The 18,906-nt window shown below is 35.4% G+C and overlaps 1 protein-coding gene across 1 annotated transcript in view; it reads left to right on the top strand.

Annotated features, from left to right (window-relative positions):
- The window catches only part of ADAMTS20 (ADAM metallopeptidase with thrombospondin type 1 motif 20), an 86,778-nt gene that overhangs the window by 51,011 nt on the left and 16,861 nt on the right, over positions 1 to 18,906 (top strand). The window contains exons 22-28 of the mRNA XM_033058731.1: positions 183 to 347; positions 1,788 to 1,910; positions 2,767 to 2,874; positions 3,896 to 4,060; positions 4,282 to 4,572; positions 4,901 to 5,062; positions 6,512 to 6,688. Coding sequence (XP_032914622.1) covers positions 183 to 347; positions 1,788 to 1,910; positions 2,767 to 2,874; positions 3,896 to 4,060; positions 4,282 to 4,572; positions 4,901 to 5,062; positions 6,512 to 6,688 — 1,191 coding nt within the window. The remainder of the gene's footprint in view (positions 1 to 182; positions 348 to 1,787; positions 1,911 to 2,766; positions 2,875 to 3,895; positions 4,061 to 4,281; positions 4,573 to 4,900; positions 5,063 to 6,511; positions 6,689 to 18,906) is intronic.

The raw sequence follows: 18,906 nt of genomic DNA on the forward strand, positions 1-18,906 counted from the left end.
TTGAGTTGAACTTAACAGGAAATGAAAATTTCATTTAAAAATAGGGTTTTTTGAACTTCTTGCATTCATGGAATATTTTTGTTATTTATGTCATTTTTAAAATCCAACAAGTTACTAAAAGAAATTAAAGCCATTAATGCAGATTCATGTCTCTGCAAACTGATTTTATAATAATTTTACAGTGTTCTGTGACATGTGGCAAAGGAATGAAGCATCGTCAAGTCTGGTGTCAACTTAATGATGAACAACTGAGAGATGATTTCTGTAACCCAAATGACAGACCAGAGTCAATAACACCTTGTGAACTTCATGAATGTGCATCTTGGCAAGTAGGGCCTTGGGGATCAGTGAGTACATAAGGATTCCTGGCTTCTTGTTTTATAGTTCAGGCTATGAGCAATCACAAAACAATAATTTTTAAACATTTAGTTGAATCTTAAGCAGCTGTTTTAGTTGAATTAATTCACATGTTTTTTTGCAGGGTTCTAATGGCTATCTAACTTGCAATTTAGGAATACCCATATATAAGTTAAATACCTAAAATAGTAATTGATCCTGAACCTTAATATCAAAGATGCTTTTGCGCATCAGTGTAACGGCGGGGAGAAGGACTTAGTATTTTATTGTTACTTTTTTTTTTACTGTCAGTGATAAAAAAATCTGTTACGTCTCTAATGTAAACCAGAATGGATTTAAAACACTAGAAAAAAGGGAATCAATTTGTGAAGGAAACTTTTATCAGTAAATAGATAAGAATTCATTTTAAAAAATAAGGTATTCAACTTCTTGTATTTTTTATAAGATCAGTTTACTCAAACCAACAGAAGATTATTCAGATTCTTGGATGTTAGTGGGAAATCATAATCAAGTAGCAGCTGATCTTTATCTTTTCATATACAACCTGTTATTAAAATACAGAATAAATATACCTTTGGAAATTAAGTATATTTTAAATTTAGACATTTCTTTTACTTTTTTACCTTAGAAAAAACCACACTGTTATCTAACATAATGTAATCTTGTGATAACAAGGTGATGACTTTCCATTCCTACAAGCTAAATGCAAAAGTTAAATAGAAATTTAATTCAGTCCCATGATAGAATTCTTATGAATAAAAAATAGTTTTCTCAAATAGCTTGTGCAAGTAATTTATCAATCTATGTCACTGGAGCAGAACTTTTCATTGCAGTTTTTCCACTGTACCGCTTGTAATATCCAGTCACAATCAGGTTTTTGCAAGTACTTATGCTCGAACCAAATTTATAGGGATAGGATTTATGTCATAATATTTTCAGCCATCCAATGTTTTAGGTGGCTTCTTTGAGTGCACTCTGGTCAAACTCTATAGTGAAGGGAAAGACATTCAACAGCTGCAGTTAGTGATTCATTTGAAGCTACTCCTTACTCCTACCTTTCCCCTCCTCTGCTTTCTTTTCATCAGTTTTTATTGCTGAGCATGACATTATAGAGCACGGATTGATCCTTTGATCAGGTCAGCTGTTCTGGCAGTGTTCCTTCCCAGTCTTCTGCCCAGCCTCCAGCCTACTCACTGCAGGGAACAGAAAAGGGGAAAGAGAAAGCCTTTGTCCTGCACAAGCACTGTTCATTGGTGTGCTTTGGACACTGGTTAAGTATCTGATGGTCTGCCACAAAGGAAGTTTACACCATCTCAGTAGTCATTCCTATTCATTCTGGAAAGAGATTTAAAGTAGAAAATGTAATTAAAAAATGAAATTTGATTATAAATGTTGCTATTTCAAGTGTGTGAAACTGCTGCCTTCAACAGTGCTCTGTGACATGTGGGCGCGGATACCAGGTGCGCGCAGTCAAATGCGTCACTGGGACGTACCGGGTTATTCTGAATGACGACAGGGAGTGCAATGCTGCCACTCGTCCCAGGGACAGTCAGGTAAGTTAAAAATACCTCTCCACTTCTCTGTCAAAAGTGTCTAAATACAACTGTTTTCTACTGACTGTGTGGGAACTTGGAGGGAATAACTTCTAAAATGAGAAAAAAATACCAAAAAACTATGCATTTCTTCACAAATGTCAGATTTGGCCTAGGGAATTAGTAAAAGAGGGGTAAGTTTAAGACTGGATGGTTGAAAGTTGGTATGTGGTTGAAGGATTAGAGTATAAGACTTCAAGGAATACAAAGGCCTGTGATATTTGGCAGTGGGGGAAGCTTCAACATGTAGAATATTATAAGGACATTGCCATCCTTCTTAATAAATAGCACCCAACCAGCTTCTTTAATAAATTTCTAAATATAAAAGCCAGTTAATTGGTACCGTTTCTTTCAGCTGAGATGTGCAAACACTGGGTTTGAGTATCCTTCGCATTTTTAATTGTGGTGACTGACTACTGTCTGAAACTGGACAGATTTATATTCTCAGTAGCTGAAGGTATAAAGGACAGGATAGCACAGCCACTGGCTTTGCTTGGTCCTTCTGTGCTGCCTGTGGCTCTGAAGCAGGACACTGTAATGTCTATGCTCCTTCTCTCCAACAAGTTAGCCAAAACTGTTCTCTGTCAAAGTACCAATATTTTTAGTTATCACTAGTGCAGTTTTAAGATCAAATAAAATTTCTTTGACACTCAATTTAAAACAAAACAAAGCAATTCAATGGAAGGTCTTTGAATAATTCCAAGGAAAATGTAAATGATGATATTTACATGTTAATTAATGCTAATCATTTGCTATATATCTGACTCTTCCAAAATGTATATTTCAAAAGCTTTTTTTTCCCCCCTCACCCCCACAGGAGTGTGAATTGCCTTCTTGTCCAGAAAATACAAAATTATGGACTACTTCGCTTCCTCTAGTTCATGTGGGGAAGGTGACCCAGTGGAGATATGGATCATGGACCCCAGTATGTATTGTAGCAGTCACACCTTGCAGAGCAGTCCTCCTCTCATTCACCCTTTTTTCTATGAAGCTTTCATTAATATATTTTTCAGACTGAACTCTGCTTGAGATAGATTAAAAAGGAGTTCTGATATTTTCTTAAGAAAAGAAACTGTTTCTTAAGGAGCAAATAAACACTCCTGACAAACTGTGTGCTTCAAATTCAACCAGGAAAAATAATAGGAAAAAAAACAGAATTCTAGGAACTGGGTTCTGATTGAAATAGTTTTTTTGTATGATTGACAGTGCACTGGGAAGTGGGTTTTCTTAAATGTAATTGATCAGTTCCTAAGTACGGAGAACATCTTTGATTTTAAAATATTATTTAAATCTTTTATATGAATAGCAATACTAAACAGTTGGCGTCTTTAATGGTCTAATTTTTTTGGGTAAAATAATCATTAGTAAAATGTATCCTACATAAATTTTCTTCAATGCAAATTTTTTATTTCGATAATGTTGAAAGTTAGTTTTACTTGATAGCAATGTGAAAATTTAAAATTATCTATAAAATGTGGATGTACCTGTTAATCCCTTGAGATATTTGACAAAGCATGTAATGCTGCTTTATTTTTGTACAACTATTTTAACTAAATAGCAGTAAAGTATGCATAAACTGAGGCTACTCAGCAGTTCTTCATTAAGGCATCAGAAGGGACTCAATGGAATCTGCTAATACAAACCATAATGGCAAACATTGATAATATCAGTTTTTATTTTAAGAGTTGATGTACATATCAACTTGTCTAGCTACATAGCAACTAAATGTCTGGAAGTTACTGATGTTTCTGTTGTTACTTGCAACTGTGTAATTATTCCATATTATAGTTAAAACGATGTCTGTTTGTATATACTGAAATGTTCATGAAAATTAGGGCCATGCAATTCAGTTTCAAGCCAACAGAAACTATGTTAGTATTTCAGATGCTTGCATGAGCTTGTTTTAGTCTCCTGAAGTGTGATGACCTTGAATTATTCACTGACAGTGCTCTGCATCCTGTGGGAAGGGCGATCGTGCTCGCTATGTGAGTTGTAGAGATGCTCATGGAGAGATAGCAGATGAGTCTTTGTGTGCTCATTTACCACGACCAGCTGAAATTTCAAGCTGCTTTACCCCATGTGGAGAGTGGAAAGTCGGAAATTGGTCCCCTGTAAGTAATAATTGTAACAATTTTTTAATATGTGTATTTAGATTATTGGCCAAGTCTGTGTTTGGAAATTGAGAGCTCATTCTTTCTTTGCAAGCATGATTGAAATTGCATCCCTTGAAAAACCCAAGTGAATGTTTGATTTTGTCAAAAGTAAATATAAACTTATTTGTTTATTAATTATCAATATTCTGTGACAAACATTGTGTTAATCTTTTGGTCAGTGCACAGTTACATGTGACAGTGGAATAGTAACAAGACAAGTCATCTGTGTCAACTATCATCAGCAAATCAATGAGAATTACTGTGATCCTGAAGGCAGACCTCCTAAGGAACAAGAATGTAACATGCCACCATGTCCACCAGTTTATCATCATGTTCCAAAAACACATGACCATCCAAGCCATTTTCCAGAAATAGGTTATCTCCCCATACACCCTCCACAAGACAATTTGAACCAGTGGAACCGTCCTTCTGTGGGAGGATATCAATGGAGAACTGGACCATGGGGAGCAGTAAGAAATTTTTTTAGAATATATTGATTAGTTCTGTCACATGTGTGTTAATGTTTCTAGAAATGTTATTGCAGTGCAGATTTGGTCAAAAGAGAGGCACGTTAATTTTTAAAAGTATTGTTATCTTGTTCTTGTTGTTATTTGGAATATATTAAATTCTAAGTGTAATTTTTCTGTGATTTCAAATTTAAAATATTTCTACATAGCCATTTTTATTTGAAAATTTCAATTTTGAAAGTTAAGGTTTAAAACAAAACTGTTTTTACTGACATATTTCACATTTCTTTGATCATGCAGTGGCAAAATATATGTTTACCTGTTTTGGTAGTGCTCTAGTACTTGTGCAGGTGGATTTCACCGCCGAGTTGTAGTATGTCAAGATGAGGAAGGAAGAAGTTCCAGTAACTGTGATGAGGCAACAAAACCTTCAGAGTCAAGACACTGTGATTCTGGACCCTGCCCACAGTGGAACTTTGGGAACTGGGGAGAAGTAAGAGCCTTTCATTTACAAAGGGGGACATTGTTTGCCACATAAGCTTAGAAGTAGGAACATAATTATGTGACTGTGAGTGGAACTGAACACCTTGTTTTTACTTATTTAATAGAGTTTGAAATTTAAAAAGAATGAGTTTCAGCCTGTTTATCTAAACTTCATTCTTTGATCAAATCCAGAAATATGAGGAATGTAAATGGAAATACGAGTAATGTAAATATACATCCAAAAGAAAAAAATATTGTGTGAGGCTAAGGATATACAACCTCAAAAAATCATATAGTTGTTGTACAACATGTATCTTGAGACACAGAAAATTATATTCTGTTACAAAAAGCTGGATTGTATGAGGAAAAAACACAGTGCAATAGCTAGTCTAAGAAATAAAATGAGCATAAGAAGCTTTAGGGAAATTTTATTCCATGTAATTTCATAGATCCTAACAATAGTAATTCCAAGTAGTAGTAGCTACTGGGTTGCAGTTATAAATTAGAAGTATGGGGAGAGGATCATGCATCTAAAAGTTGTGCCTGGGTCAGAACATTTTGATGACACATTTAATGTTATTGGACAATAATATTCTCTGTGCTGTGTGATTTCATATCTTGACCATACATTCCTGTTCAAATGCTACAGAAAGAGTTAAAGCTGATTATTTTTGCACTTATTCTAATCTAACCTCTTGCGATTCTTGCCCACATTTATTATTTTTGAAAATCAGTTACTGCAATTGAAAAAAGAAGAAAAATTGGTCGAGTGTCTTTTTTATTTTACCTTTTTTCTCCTTGTTTCAGCCAGATTTAGCCATTCAGTTCTCAAGGTCAGTCTAATTGCCATATTTTTTCTGTCCATAGCCATAGAGTTGGGATATAGTTCATGCAGATGATGCAGTTTTTTATAATTTATAATCATTGAGAATGCAATAAAAATTTTGGAACTATTAAAGATTGGTTTTAAGAGCTCATTAGCAATGAGAACTGGTATTGAAGAATTACAGGCAAACTGAAACCCAGAAAACACATCCTATAAGTATTACACATTTAGTATCTATAAATTGGACTGTGTAAAAGTGTGCTCAGTATGTGAGTTTTCTGTCACTGTCTGACAGGGAAAACTACTTTTAAGACAAATTTTCATCTTTTCCTCTTACTAAAGAAAGAGATACGTGCGCATTTATTCTCAAAAATTACTTCTTAATGGAGTGTCTGTCACTGAGACTCTCTGCAGAAAATTACTTGATAAACCATAAAAATGTAGTTTGGTAAAGGTTTTGGTGAGTTACATGGGATTAGACTTTAAGTCCTTATTCTTGAATAGAGTGTCCAGGGAATATGGAAGTAGACATAGTAAATAATATGATGTACTGAATATTGCAATATCTTTTGGTTTGATGGTATGTGATGACTCTGTTAATAAAATTACTGTGTATAAAATTCTGTGTTTCAGTGTACTCAGACTTGTGGAGATGGAATAAAGACAAGACTGGTGATTTGTCAGCTTCCCACTGGCCAAATGTTGGGTGATCAAAACTGTGAAATTCTAGACAAGCCACCTAACATGGCACAGTGTAATGTGCATTCTTGCCCTGGTGATGTTTCTTGGCATCGGGGACCGTGGAAATCGGTACGATAGCATTCAATAATATTTTTTGCATTCTTGTCTTTCTGTCACTCTATTTCCCCTTGTCTTTTAAAAGATTTAATGTCATTATTTTATTTGATAACAGTGAAATGATAATGCATGTGGAATATAGTCTGTGTAGTTTTATAAAGAAATTGTTCCTGCAGTCGTAGAATTAAATGAGAAGCAGCCATTTCCTTTAGTGGGAACAGTATCATGCTCTGTAAAACATCATAAGGAATATTTTGAAAGTTACCAGAAATCATCATAACTGAAAACAGCTAGGTATTAATTTGAAAAGGTTACAATTTGATATGTGTTTAAATCTAAAATTTTATGCTGTAAATTATGCTGTAGTATTATCTACATATTTATATTTGCAAAACACCCTAAACATTTTAGTGCATAACTATTTTTTATAGTATATTTAAGTATAAAATAACTCACATCCATGTATATTATACTCTGTCATCAAACATTTTACTTCATATTACTTGTACAGTTGTATATAAAAGGTTATATTAGTGGTTTTAAAACAGGGACTAATTAAAGTTATCTATGTATAATTATGTATGTAACTATAAAATGTTATTGTCTACATGTCACTGTCTATTAATGTGTAAAAATGCCTACTGTAATCACCATTAATCTTTAAAATTGCTACTAGCAGATTATTAACATACTGAAGTAATCATAGCAAGCTCTGCAATATAGAGAACGTTATAATTCCCAAGCTGTGAATTTGACAACAATATTGATTATTGTGCTAAATTCTAAGGGGAATAATGGCAATCAAAGGAGGTTGGATCCAGATCTGGTTCCATCAAAATCAACAAAAGATCTGTCATTGACATCTCTGGGAGACTGTCTGGGACAACACTGACTTGGCTTTTTTTATTCATAAAATGGTGTAATTTGTCTCTTTGAATTAATATGGCAGCATCTTAAAAAAATTGTCCGAGTTCAACTGTAGCAGTTGCTAATGTTTATATAAGCTATTCTAATTTGTTGCAAAGAGACTGCAGAATGTAAGTTTGATTTAATGGTTTACCACAGTTATCTCTTTCTTCCACTACGCAAAGCAGAGTTTAGGGCTTGTGTTTAGCAGACACCAAAGCGTCTTATTTAACCATTTTCCAAATAATTAGCAATGACTCACTAATTAATATTCATCAGGTGCTGAGAAGACAAGCAGCATGCAATTGCCTTTGAACTCAATTTTTTTTTCCTTTTAGATCAAGAATAATTCACAACCTGTTCGTTCCCTGAGTAATTCAGTTTGCCTTACATTAATAGAACACTTGTAAGATCATGTGTTGTGAATGTTGCATATGGCTTAGTTTTATAAAGATTTTCACACTGGTTTATTTCTTAAGTGACATAAAAAGCTGTTTTAATCCTTCAAAAACTAAGTTTAGAATGGATTGTATATATCAGAGAGAGAGAGGCCTCTTTTATATATAATTGCAAGCTCTATAGTTAAGCCATAAAAGATTTAACTTCATCATAGTATCTCATGCTGCAGGAACAAATGTAGCAGATTCAGGAAATAAAAGCAGGTTCACATATTGAATATGCTTTAACATTTTAGTAATTTAGCTAGTTTGAATGCTACCAGCATATAGACTTGTTTTTTGTTGCTGTTTAAGCAGAGCAAAATTTATTCATTAAGGATGACTATTAGAAAGGAAGTAAAAGCTTTAGTCACAGGAACGCTGTTGTAGCCCAGTACAAACAGCTTTGTTTAGCCATGGTTGACCAGTGATTTGTTAGTTTGGCAGTAGGTCATGGCCTGGCTTGTCTTACACATTTCTGGCATAAAATATGCTCTAATATAGGGAACTGTTAATGGCTAGATGCTCTCTGGCTGCTGAAGTCCTCAAGCCTGTCATATCTACACTTACGTCATTCTCTATAACATTGCAAGAACCAGACAAACAGCTATTTACATTTTTCATAGAAGTATTGAGTAATATTTCCATGTCAGGTGAGCAGTGCATCAAGCTTCTATGTCTACTAGTGGGATTCCAGTGTTAAAACCTAAGCAGAAACTGTGATGCAAGACTGGATGACCTTGGAACTCTTTTCCAACCTCCACAATTCTGATTCTAACTTCTGCCACTAGCTATTGCTATATATTTGAGAACAGAGGACTTCTAGCAGTAAGCCTTCTGAGTATATTTGTTTTATTATTACAGTTATTGATTAATTTTACTCAACATAATTTACATAAAACATATCTTGTAAATGCACAAAAGGGCCCTGCAAGGAAGGTTCTGTTTATGATCTGAAGCCAGAATTTTGGTTGATACTTTCTGCAGTTTAGCAGCTGTGACACTTTATAGTGTCTGTCAGTAGCTATTGGAACTGACCCTCACAAAGCTCAAAGCCTGTGCACTGCTCTGTTCCTGGTTTCTGCAGTCATCAAAATGGATTTGAGGCAAGTAAACCTCAAATTCTAAAGGTCTGTACCTTTAATTTTTATGTATTTTCTAAAGATTTTAGGAAGCTAGGGTAGGAATTACACTTGAGGAATAGAATAAGCTATTCGTGTATGGGAGGACAATACCGTCAGGCTTTGCATAGTGAGGAAAGTTTATTCATATTTTTGGACAGCAAGAATTAAGATAAATTTAGGAGTTTGATCTTATTTTTAGACCCCTGTACTTTTTCAGTGCCTGTAAAAAACCTTGAAGATCCAGGCACCAAGTAGCAAGGTTTCTGCTTAGGCAGTTGGTGGTAGCAGTTGATGTTACCTTGGAAGTTTTGCATTTCATTTGGACTATCAATTCTTGTATGAGTGTTGGTAGTTACCTAATTTTATCATTAAAATTTTAACCAGATATGTTTCAACTTGAAATATGTTTGGTTCTCATCCTTTCTTGTTTCTTTAGAAAGAACAGATAGATCCTTACAGAAGATAATTATATTTTGTTTGTCTGAAATGTTTATAAAATAAAGATTTTAATTATTTTTCTTTTCCTAGCTCTTAGGATTTGTATGTAATTAATAAGTATTACTTGTGATGTCAGAGAAAATAGGCATAAAAATAATGGATTATTTTCAAAGTTGCCCTGAAGTCACAGAATTATGTTACTGCCATTTCTTACTGCCCTTCAGACACATAACGTAATATTCTTCAAAATGACTATCTTTCTAGTGCTTTAGTTTTCTACTTACTTGGTCCAGAATTTAGATGTAATTCTGTCTTTGCAGTAGTGGAAGAAATCTACTATTATTGTAAATGAATCTGTTTTATAGAAATAGTCCCAGTTCCCTTCCAGTGTCATTACTGACAGGCATCCCATTGACTTCTCCAGGAGCAGAAGCAGCCCAAACTTGCATAAGTAAAATATTTATTTGTTTTCATTTTAATGCAAAAATTCTTGCTATGTATGATAAGTGCCTTCATTCACTTTTTCTAATGTGTAAAAAGTATTTATAACTTTAAAAATAATCTTTTATATTAAAAGGGAATTCAGAATCAGTGAACTTGGTTTTCAAAACCACCTTCAGTTTTTTACCTCTACTTCTGCTGCTGCCTAATGTTGAACTCCAAAATACCTCATTGCCAATACAGCACATTAAATTAATATCCTACTGCCTGAAATCTTGATGTTAGCATCTGCTATTCATTTTTTAAAAATTTGGAAGTGGGAGGGGGGGCCTTATCAGAGATAATTGATAGCAGATGTCACTGCCCAGATAATGTCATAAAACAGACTTGGGATAGTGAATTTTATTTAAGGTCATTCTGATAAAAATGAAAGTAAAAACTTGTTTCTGAAATTCAAAAACAAAATATTTGTGTAATGTTCATTGAGAGGAAATTTCTCCTGTTTGGTGCTATGTTGCCTGTATAGCTTGAAATAATAAATAAGTTATAATGTATGTGTAATAATTTAATTCAATGACTGTGACTTGTGTCTGTGAAATACAGTTGCATTTTAACACTTCTTTTTCATGCATGTTGTGTGGCTTTGTGTTTAAATTTATTGTGCTCTTTATTAAGGAATGTTAATATTTAAAACCCTTAAAAAATAAAGGGTGGGACAGGCACTAACCACTTTTGCTGAAATTGAGCGTTTTCCTTAACCTGTGTGTTAAAATTAACTTCATATGATACTTTATTGAATTGTTTTCATGGGGAAAGCTCTTATATTTGAACACAAAAAAAAATGGTCATTGATAAATGCAGCTATTGATGCTGTTGACCGATTGGACTGAAATAGATGTTGGCACATAGTCTTTGATGGTGAAGCTAAAAGATCCTAGCTCCTGAATCTTTTGCTGGAGCTGTAATTTTGTGGCCCAGTCCTCTCCCACTTAGTGATAAAACAGAGAGAAGAATTAGGATCATAATACAATGCTCAACTCTTAATCTCAAAGACATAACATGTTTTTCTGCATTCCTAAAACACTTTTGACAGGAAGAGGTTTGCAGAACTTTTAGACCTTTCATTTAGAAAGAGGATAAGTAAGAGTGGAACACAGTCAAAATAAAAGCACTAAATAATAATAATAATATTATTAATAATAATAATAATAATAATACACACACACACCAAAAAACCCCAAACACAAAACCCCAACAACCAGAATATAAGGAAAGGGGAAAAGATTCAAGTGATGCGTAATACTATGCCTAAATACATACAACCATTTAATGAGAATTAAAGTAATGTGAAGCTACTAGTGTATTTATTAGAACTTTCATAAAAGCTGGAGGGTTCTAGGTAGTCAGATCCTTGTGAAAATCATTCTGAGCTGTCTGTATGTAAGTGGCAGCTTTGAAAACCCCAGTCAGAACTCATAAATGTTGGTTCAAAGAGATTTTGGAACTCAGACTTAAAAGTTATTAAATATATATTAAAGTATCAGCATTTCCAGGCATTTGTGAGGATCAATACATAAATATTTTTATTACCTGAAATGGATAAGGAAATGAACAATAGTAGTTCTGTAGTTCTGTATTACAGGTGATCCTACTCCTTTCTTTATAAACCAGTGATTGTGGAGACTGGTGACTCCCCTAAGAGAGCCTGCTCTATTGATCAGTGTATGTTCTAGCATACATCTATTTTATGGCCCTTTCACCTCAGTGACAGCAGGATTAAACACTTAGGTATACTACTGAATCAGTCCTTCAGAGCTTCCATGCCTTCTCATATTTATGTACAGGAAATGTTGCTAATGTTGAAAATGTTAGTAAATTGAAAATCTACAGAAAAGTGGTTTAGGTTGAAAGGAAACTGGATTTCAACATGTGAAGGTAGGTAAAATGTTGCATTTCTCATCCAAAATACACTCATATTTTCATGCTAAAATAATACTTAATGTAAATTGGGAGGCTGTTAATTCTTTAAGTTATATTTAGTCAAGTGCCATAGAAAAAGTTATATTTTCTATGCTTCTGAGAAGTTTAAAAATTTTCTGACAATATTTGTATTTCCAGTTTTTAAAAGTTCAAATACAAAATTTTAGATTTTAATCAAATGGAAATATTGATGTTATATGAAATAATATTTTTTATAGAACAGAAAGGCACACAGAGCTCATGTATTTGTCATTCCTTTAATTTCTGAGCTACTGTTTTGCTGTTGCTAACATGACTAAAAATTATAAATGAGAGTTTGCACTTTCTGGGATCCAGCATTTCTTTTGCTCATATTTAGATTTTTACAAACTCAGCTGAAACTAATTCATGTGCTATTGCAAAATTGTCTTATGTCTACTTACTTTTGTAACTGGTTAATTGAAAAAACCCCTATCCCTTAAGATAATAAAATTAAGTTTTAAATAGTTAAAATATTACAATAGAAGGCTTTTTAACTGTGCATCCCCTTTGTGGAAATGTAGCTTCCATCACAGAGATCCTCCATCATATTAAAAATGTACTCCAGCTTTCATTGTGAAGACCTATGAACAAAATGTCCCTCTCAGGGGACCAAAGTTACTTTTCAGTGAGAATGCAGTTTATGTCATTCCTGTGCATTTGTTCAGTTTTGCCCAGCTTCACAGGAGGCTGGAGGCTAAACCTACCTGTGATAGAGTCTGTTAAACTGCGTCCAGTTTTTGGAAGCAATAAATGGATTCATTTTGGGTTTCTGTTTGGTTTTCGTGGAGATTTTTGAACACAGCTGCTGCATGGACACAGATACATCTGTTGTTCTCTACTTGAAAAACATGTCCGGAAATTTATCCATTTATTTGAAACAGAGAAAAACCCCTGCATTTCTTTTTGTCACAGTAGATTTCCTTAAGGTCTCCTATCTCAATTTCTCCCACCCTTCTTTCTTGATGCTTGCTCTTTACTCACTGTCTCCAGTGCTCCTGCTTTCGTGTAATTGCTTACAAGTGTTACTAGTGCTACACGACTGTGGGGTATAGAAAGATGAGTCTTGCTAAGTCTGGCCAAGTCAGCAGTTTGGTGTCTGTGATGCTGTAATGGTGAAAGTGCCCATATGAAGCTCTCACAGAAGGTATCAAAGGCACAGAGCTGGACTGCAATTTCGTAAATTTGACACAAATTTATACTTGTAGATTAGATTTTCAAAAAGACCTATTGAGAGTCTAGCTCTGTTCCTGATTGCCACTGATTTCAGATGGAAAGGTAAGGCAGAATTGTTTGTTGGGGATGTTGGTTTTTTGTTTTTGTGTTTTACTTTATTAATGTTTCTGTATTTTTAATTGTGATTTGTCTCAGCCATCTGTCTGTTGTATATATAATTCAACTGAAAGATGATTAAAGGTACACATACCAGATGAGTTGCTGCAGGAATACTGGCTGAACACAGCAGTTTGTCTGTTCTCTCACTCCCATCAATTAATAAGCTGATCATACTTTCATTGTTTTGATATATACTGTAATGAATGACAGTTTCAATGTTGCTTGAATGAGGGCTGATGGTGAAGTTCCTAGCAGAGATACTTGCAGAATCGTCAGTGACAAATTTGACTGCACATGAGGTAGCATCAGCCAAATGGCTGATGAAGGGAGGCAGAAATACCTCTTGGTTTCCTGATTTTCAGACAAAAAGGACTCAAATCAAGAGCACCTAAGGCAGGGAGAATAACTAGACAATGCAATTTTTACTATAATTTAGAGATTAAATAGGAAATATAAAGAAAGAGGTAAATAAGATAGCATATATGATATGTCACCACTGCTAAATGACAACTCATGAAAATAGGATTATTATTTTTAAATTTAAATTTCCACCCACATCTTCATAATCTGTTGTTCTTGTGTTATTGTAATAGCTAAAAGCTTGTTTGAAAGTCTAATTGTGTTATGTGAGTCATATAGGTAAAACCAAGAGAAGGCTGCTGACTGGAAAAGCTTGGTCTCATTTATGAGACATGTAGGCAGCATAGGAATGCACGGCACAGTGAAGCCTGCCTGAGTATAACAGCAGGTGATCACAGCATCACAGGGGAGCTGAGCACAATAACTCGTGGGGGGTGGTCTGCCCACAAGCATGGTCTGGTTTTCAAATGCTCTATAGTTGGCATAAGAAGGATGTGAGGCTTTAGGCAGTAATGGGCAGAAAATGGTGTTCATCCTAAGGGGGAAAGACATGATAGGGCTTTCAAAGAAGGAACTGTCATCTGTTTTATTTGTTCTGAACTTGGAGAAATGAATGGATAGTATTTGTGATATCTGAAAGGTAGACCAAATTAAGATTTACTGACAAATCTGACTGGAATCAATAAAAGACATTCTGTGGATGATCTTTAAGTGGAATCTCAAGGGTTCTGGTTTTGATTTTTTCCAACAGCTGAAAAGAGTGTGGTTGTTCATCTGACATCCAGGCAGATTGCCTTTTTCTGGCATTAAGGATACTGCCAGCTGCATTGGACAAAAGAATTCAGACCATGTGGTGTCAACTTAAAAAATATCATCTAAAGTTTCTCAGCATCATCAGCAGAGTGTGGCTTCTTCAGACATGAAATCCTTTTACCTTCAATGTATGTGCTGATGGTTCTGACATTATTTAATGAGGATGTCTTTATGTTTAAGAGGAATAGCACATTCTTAAGAGATTCGAGCTATATCCTCTCATAGCAGGTTTTCCTCCCTGTTATCTGCATCAGTCCTAAAATCTGTCTTTAATCCTCTTCATTCCTCCATCATTCCTGCTTTTTCTGTATATAGATGAATGTAGCTTCTCATTTACGTCCATCTGTTAAATAGATATACTTCAGCATGCTGAAGTATATCTATGGTTATTTTACGGAAAATGGTTATTCAGGAGTTTTTTTGTTACCCTTAAGATGAAAGTTGAAACAAAATTATCTAAAAAGGAGTCCAATAGAAGTAGCTTTTTTATGGAGCACATGGTGCTCAGTCCTGACAGAAAAACTGAGGCTGAGGACAGTGGCCAGGTTAGATGCCCTCAGAGAGTCACAGCAGGCTCTGGGCTCAGCTACCACTTGCAAATAGCTGTTAGGTTGTACTGCAGGGCACTCCAGAGGCTCCTACACACACACTGGGACTGTGTGGAGTGATGGTGTTAACATCCCCAGCACGTGCCTGAAAGCCCTGGAAAAAAATGTGGATGGTAGAAACTTGGTGTGTGTCTGCTTCTCAGCTTGTTACACAGCCAGAATATGTAACTCGACTGAAAAGGGGAAAAAAAAGTAAAAGTCCCTCTTGGGCTGGGTAGAAAAAGGGATCACTGCCTTCTTTTGTTTCTGAGTTTAAAAATTCCAATATTAGGTGATAGTGCTTGGAGGAGATTGTCCTCTGGTCCATTCCACTCAGGGCAGTAGGTAACAGCAGCTCTTTTGCACAGGGCCTGTCCTGCCTGAGTGCTGAGCTCAGAATGAGAATGGCTTCTGAAAAGTAAACTTAAAATTTCCCTCAAAAAAGTAATGAGAACTGATCTTCAACAGTACGTTTCATTACAAAGGTTGTGTACACCACACTTGTGAGTTTTTTAATTGCAAGTAATTGAGGTGAAATTACTGGGGATGTGTCCTGAATGGTGCTCTTCAAATATCTGCTTTTGAAGTAATACTATAAATTAGCTTAACTCAGACCAGTACTCTTACTTGAAAGTAAGAGTACATCTCTCTGAATACACAAGAGGTGTTGTCTTAAGTACTGTTATTATGATGAAAAATAATATCCAATGATACTTTCTAGATGAAGTTTAGGCCAACATTAACTAGAAAGACATGATTGCAATCTGCAGAATGTAGTTATAAATAACTCAGGTCACAGAGGAAAGAGGATGGCTTTCTTCATATGTTAGAATTAAGTGGCTGTGGGATTCTTAAACTTGATACTTGTTTTCTCGTAAAAATATCCAAATATCCTGACAGTTCACAGCAATATATTGCTTATATTGGATGGATAAGGATCTGGTTAAAAATGAATTCCAGAGTCTGTAAAAATTTTTCTTAATAATTAAGGTGAGGTATGGCAATTGTGGAACCATAATCCAGGTTTAGCAAGGATTCAGAAAGGACTATCAGGCAGCTCTAACAAATACATTGAGGAATCAGTCTTGGACAGATAATCCAAATCTGTATTTTTTAGATGAGAGTACTTGCAACAGGTAAAAAATTATGCCTTTTTTGTGGCACAAAAATGGCAACTTGTTCTGTGAAGTCTCACTGTAGGGCTTGAACCGAAGAATATCCACATTTTTGACCTCTGTCTGCCTAAAGTCTGGGAAAGAGCAAAAGATGAACCTCATGCAAGTGAGGGTGTAGCATCCCTGTCATGGAAGACAAGACTGACAAACTGCTCTCAGGAATGGTCCATGTATGGCTGATTCAAACTGAGCAGAATCATGGATTGGATGATGTCTGTAAGTCCTTCTTAGCCTAGCCTTCCTCCCTTCCATTTCTATAGCTGCAAGAGCACAGTCAGAATAAGTGGCAAAGCAGATTTACAGATTGCAGATGGAAGGAGGACTTAATCAAATCAAGACATCTTCTGAACATCGGAGGAATGTGATGTAACACTGAACTTTTGAAATCAAACCATACTTAAAGAGATAACTTAGAAATATCTTCAGTGTGACTTCTGTAGTTGACATAGGTGTAACTTAGATGTAATGGTAAATCATACACATACTTCTTGGTGTTCAATTCACTCTTTCTCAGGAGTAATGGAAGGTTTGATCCTTGGTCCTTTCTGGGTGCGTTTCCTAATGGTGCAAGTGTTTGTACTGTTTTTAGTGAAGCATTACTGACTGAATCAAGGAATTCAGTAGGATCTAATTACAGAGTATGTGTTACTTCTTAACAATTGTCAACATGCTTCAAGGAATGAAAAATTCTTTGAGTGCTTTTATCTGAAAAATGCAGATTGTGCTCAAGCATCACAAAAATCCCTGAGGAACTGTAGCAAGCAGAGCAGGCAGATACAAGAAGATTTAGTTCTAATACCACAAATGAGAAGTTGAAAGTAATTCTCAACTAATCAATGCTCAAATAATTGTTTTATTAATGTCTTATGCAGTCCCACTCTACTTCTAGAATATTAAAAGAGTCCAAACAAGCTTTTGGGCCAATTAGATATCATCAAAATGCAGTTTGCCAGACAACACAAGCAACTACCATGTTTAATCCTGTTTTAAACTGAACTTCCTGACCAATCGCAAAAGTTCCTGACCAAAAAAAGGCAGAAAAAGGACGAAAATACTTTTAAAGATTTGTAATACGTTTTATCCTGCAGGGCTGCTGTTGTGGCTTAGCCCCTGTAGGCATTGAACACCACACAAGCACTCCCTCCTTCCCCCTTGGTGGGATGGGGGAGAGAACTGGAAAGATAAAAGTAGGAAAACTCATGGGTTCAGAAAAGTAATTTTTATAGGTAAAGCAAAAGCTGCACCAACAAGCAAAGCAAAAGTGGATTAATTCACCAGTTCCTATGGACAGGCAGATATTTAGCCATCCCCAGAAAAGCAGAGGTACATCACGTATGATAATTTTTTGGGAAAACAAATGCCATCACTTCACATGCCTCTCCTTCCTCCTTCTTCCCCACAGTTTTTATTGCTGATCACAACATCACTTGGTCTGGACTGTGTCCCCTCAAATCTTTTGCACCTCCAGCCTCCTTGCTAGCCTTGATGCTGTGTGATACTGTTCAGCAATAACTAAAATATCCATGTGTTTTCAACACTTTTGCTCACAAATCCAAAAGCTTGCACTAGCTACCATGAAGAAAATTATCATCTTCTAGTCACTCATATTTTAAGTCTCTGTATATCTAACAATGAATACAAAAAGGAACTATTACATGCTTTCCAGTTACTGGTCTGTTTTTCAGTATCCAGAAGCCCAGTAGGCTACCAGCTAAACTACACAAAGCACTTCCTTTAAAGAAAAGGTTAAGGAAATTTGGTACAGAATCCACCAAATAGTACAAGGTCTTCAAGTTTTCAATGAAATAATAATAGCAAAAGAATCAAAAAGCTTTTAGTGACGTTCAATGTCTGCTGCAGAAAGAGTCCTAATTTGGTAGGAATGGATGATGGCATGCCTGTCTGAGAGTCCATCTGTGCCACAGAAAGTATGAGTTTTGTCAAGCTGATCCCTACAGAACTTTATTGCTATGAAGAAAACACAAACAGATGAATCCTAGTTACCAGTGCTATGGAATGACTTTGAACAATAGTAATGAAATCCAGCTTTTTACTGCAGATTTATGTTTTTTAAAGAACATGACATATGGGAAATATTACTTAATCCAATGTTGAGACAAGTGCTAGAATTTCTGTGTAAAATGGTTACAGGATGGGGTTTTTTCAGTGTGCATTTTTTTGAGGAAATGTTCATATTTCTTCTGAGATTTAATGTTCTTAAGCATTTTTTTCTTCCTACATGGTTGATCTGCAGAAAATACATGGAAAATCATGCTCTCTCTCCATAAACCTCCAGTTGTGGAATGCCATACAAATGAAGCCACATTATAGACAAACTGAACCATGAGGACCATGTTCAAGTTTGAGTGGAGGGTGGTCAAGCATCCAAAATTACTGCAATAGTACTTTCCCTGATCAGGAGAGTTAAACCTTGGGAAGATCACCACCACATCAGGGTGGGCACCAAGCAGGGAGAGGACCGTATTCCATGGAGAGCAAGCATGTAATAACATCTTAGGAGCTTCAAGAAGGAGCACAGGATCATGGAGGGTAAAGTTCATCCTTGTAAGAAATGCATTGTGGGCTCGATGCACTGAGAGTGACTTCCTGAGCACA

Source organism: Catharus ustulatus, chromosome 4, assembly GCF_009819885.2.
Source record: "Catharus ustulatus isolate bCatUst1 chromosome 4, bCatUst1.pri.v2, whole genome shotgun sequence".
NCBI lineage: Eukaryota > Metazoa > Chordata > Aves > Passeriformes > Turdidae > Catharus > Catharus ustulatus.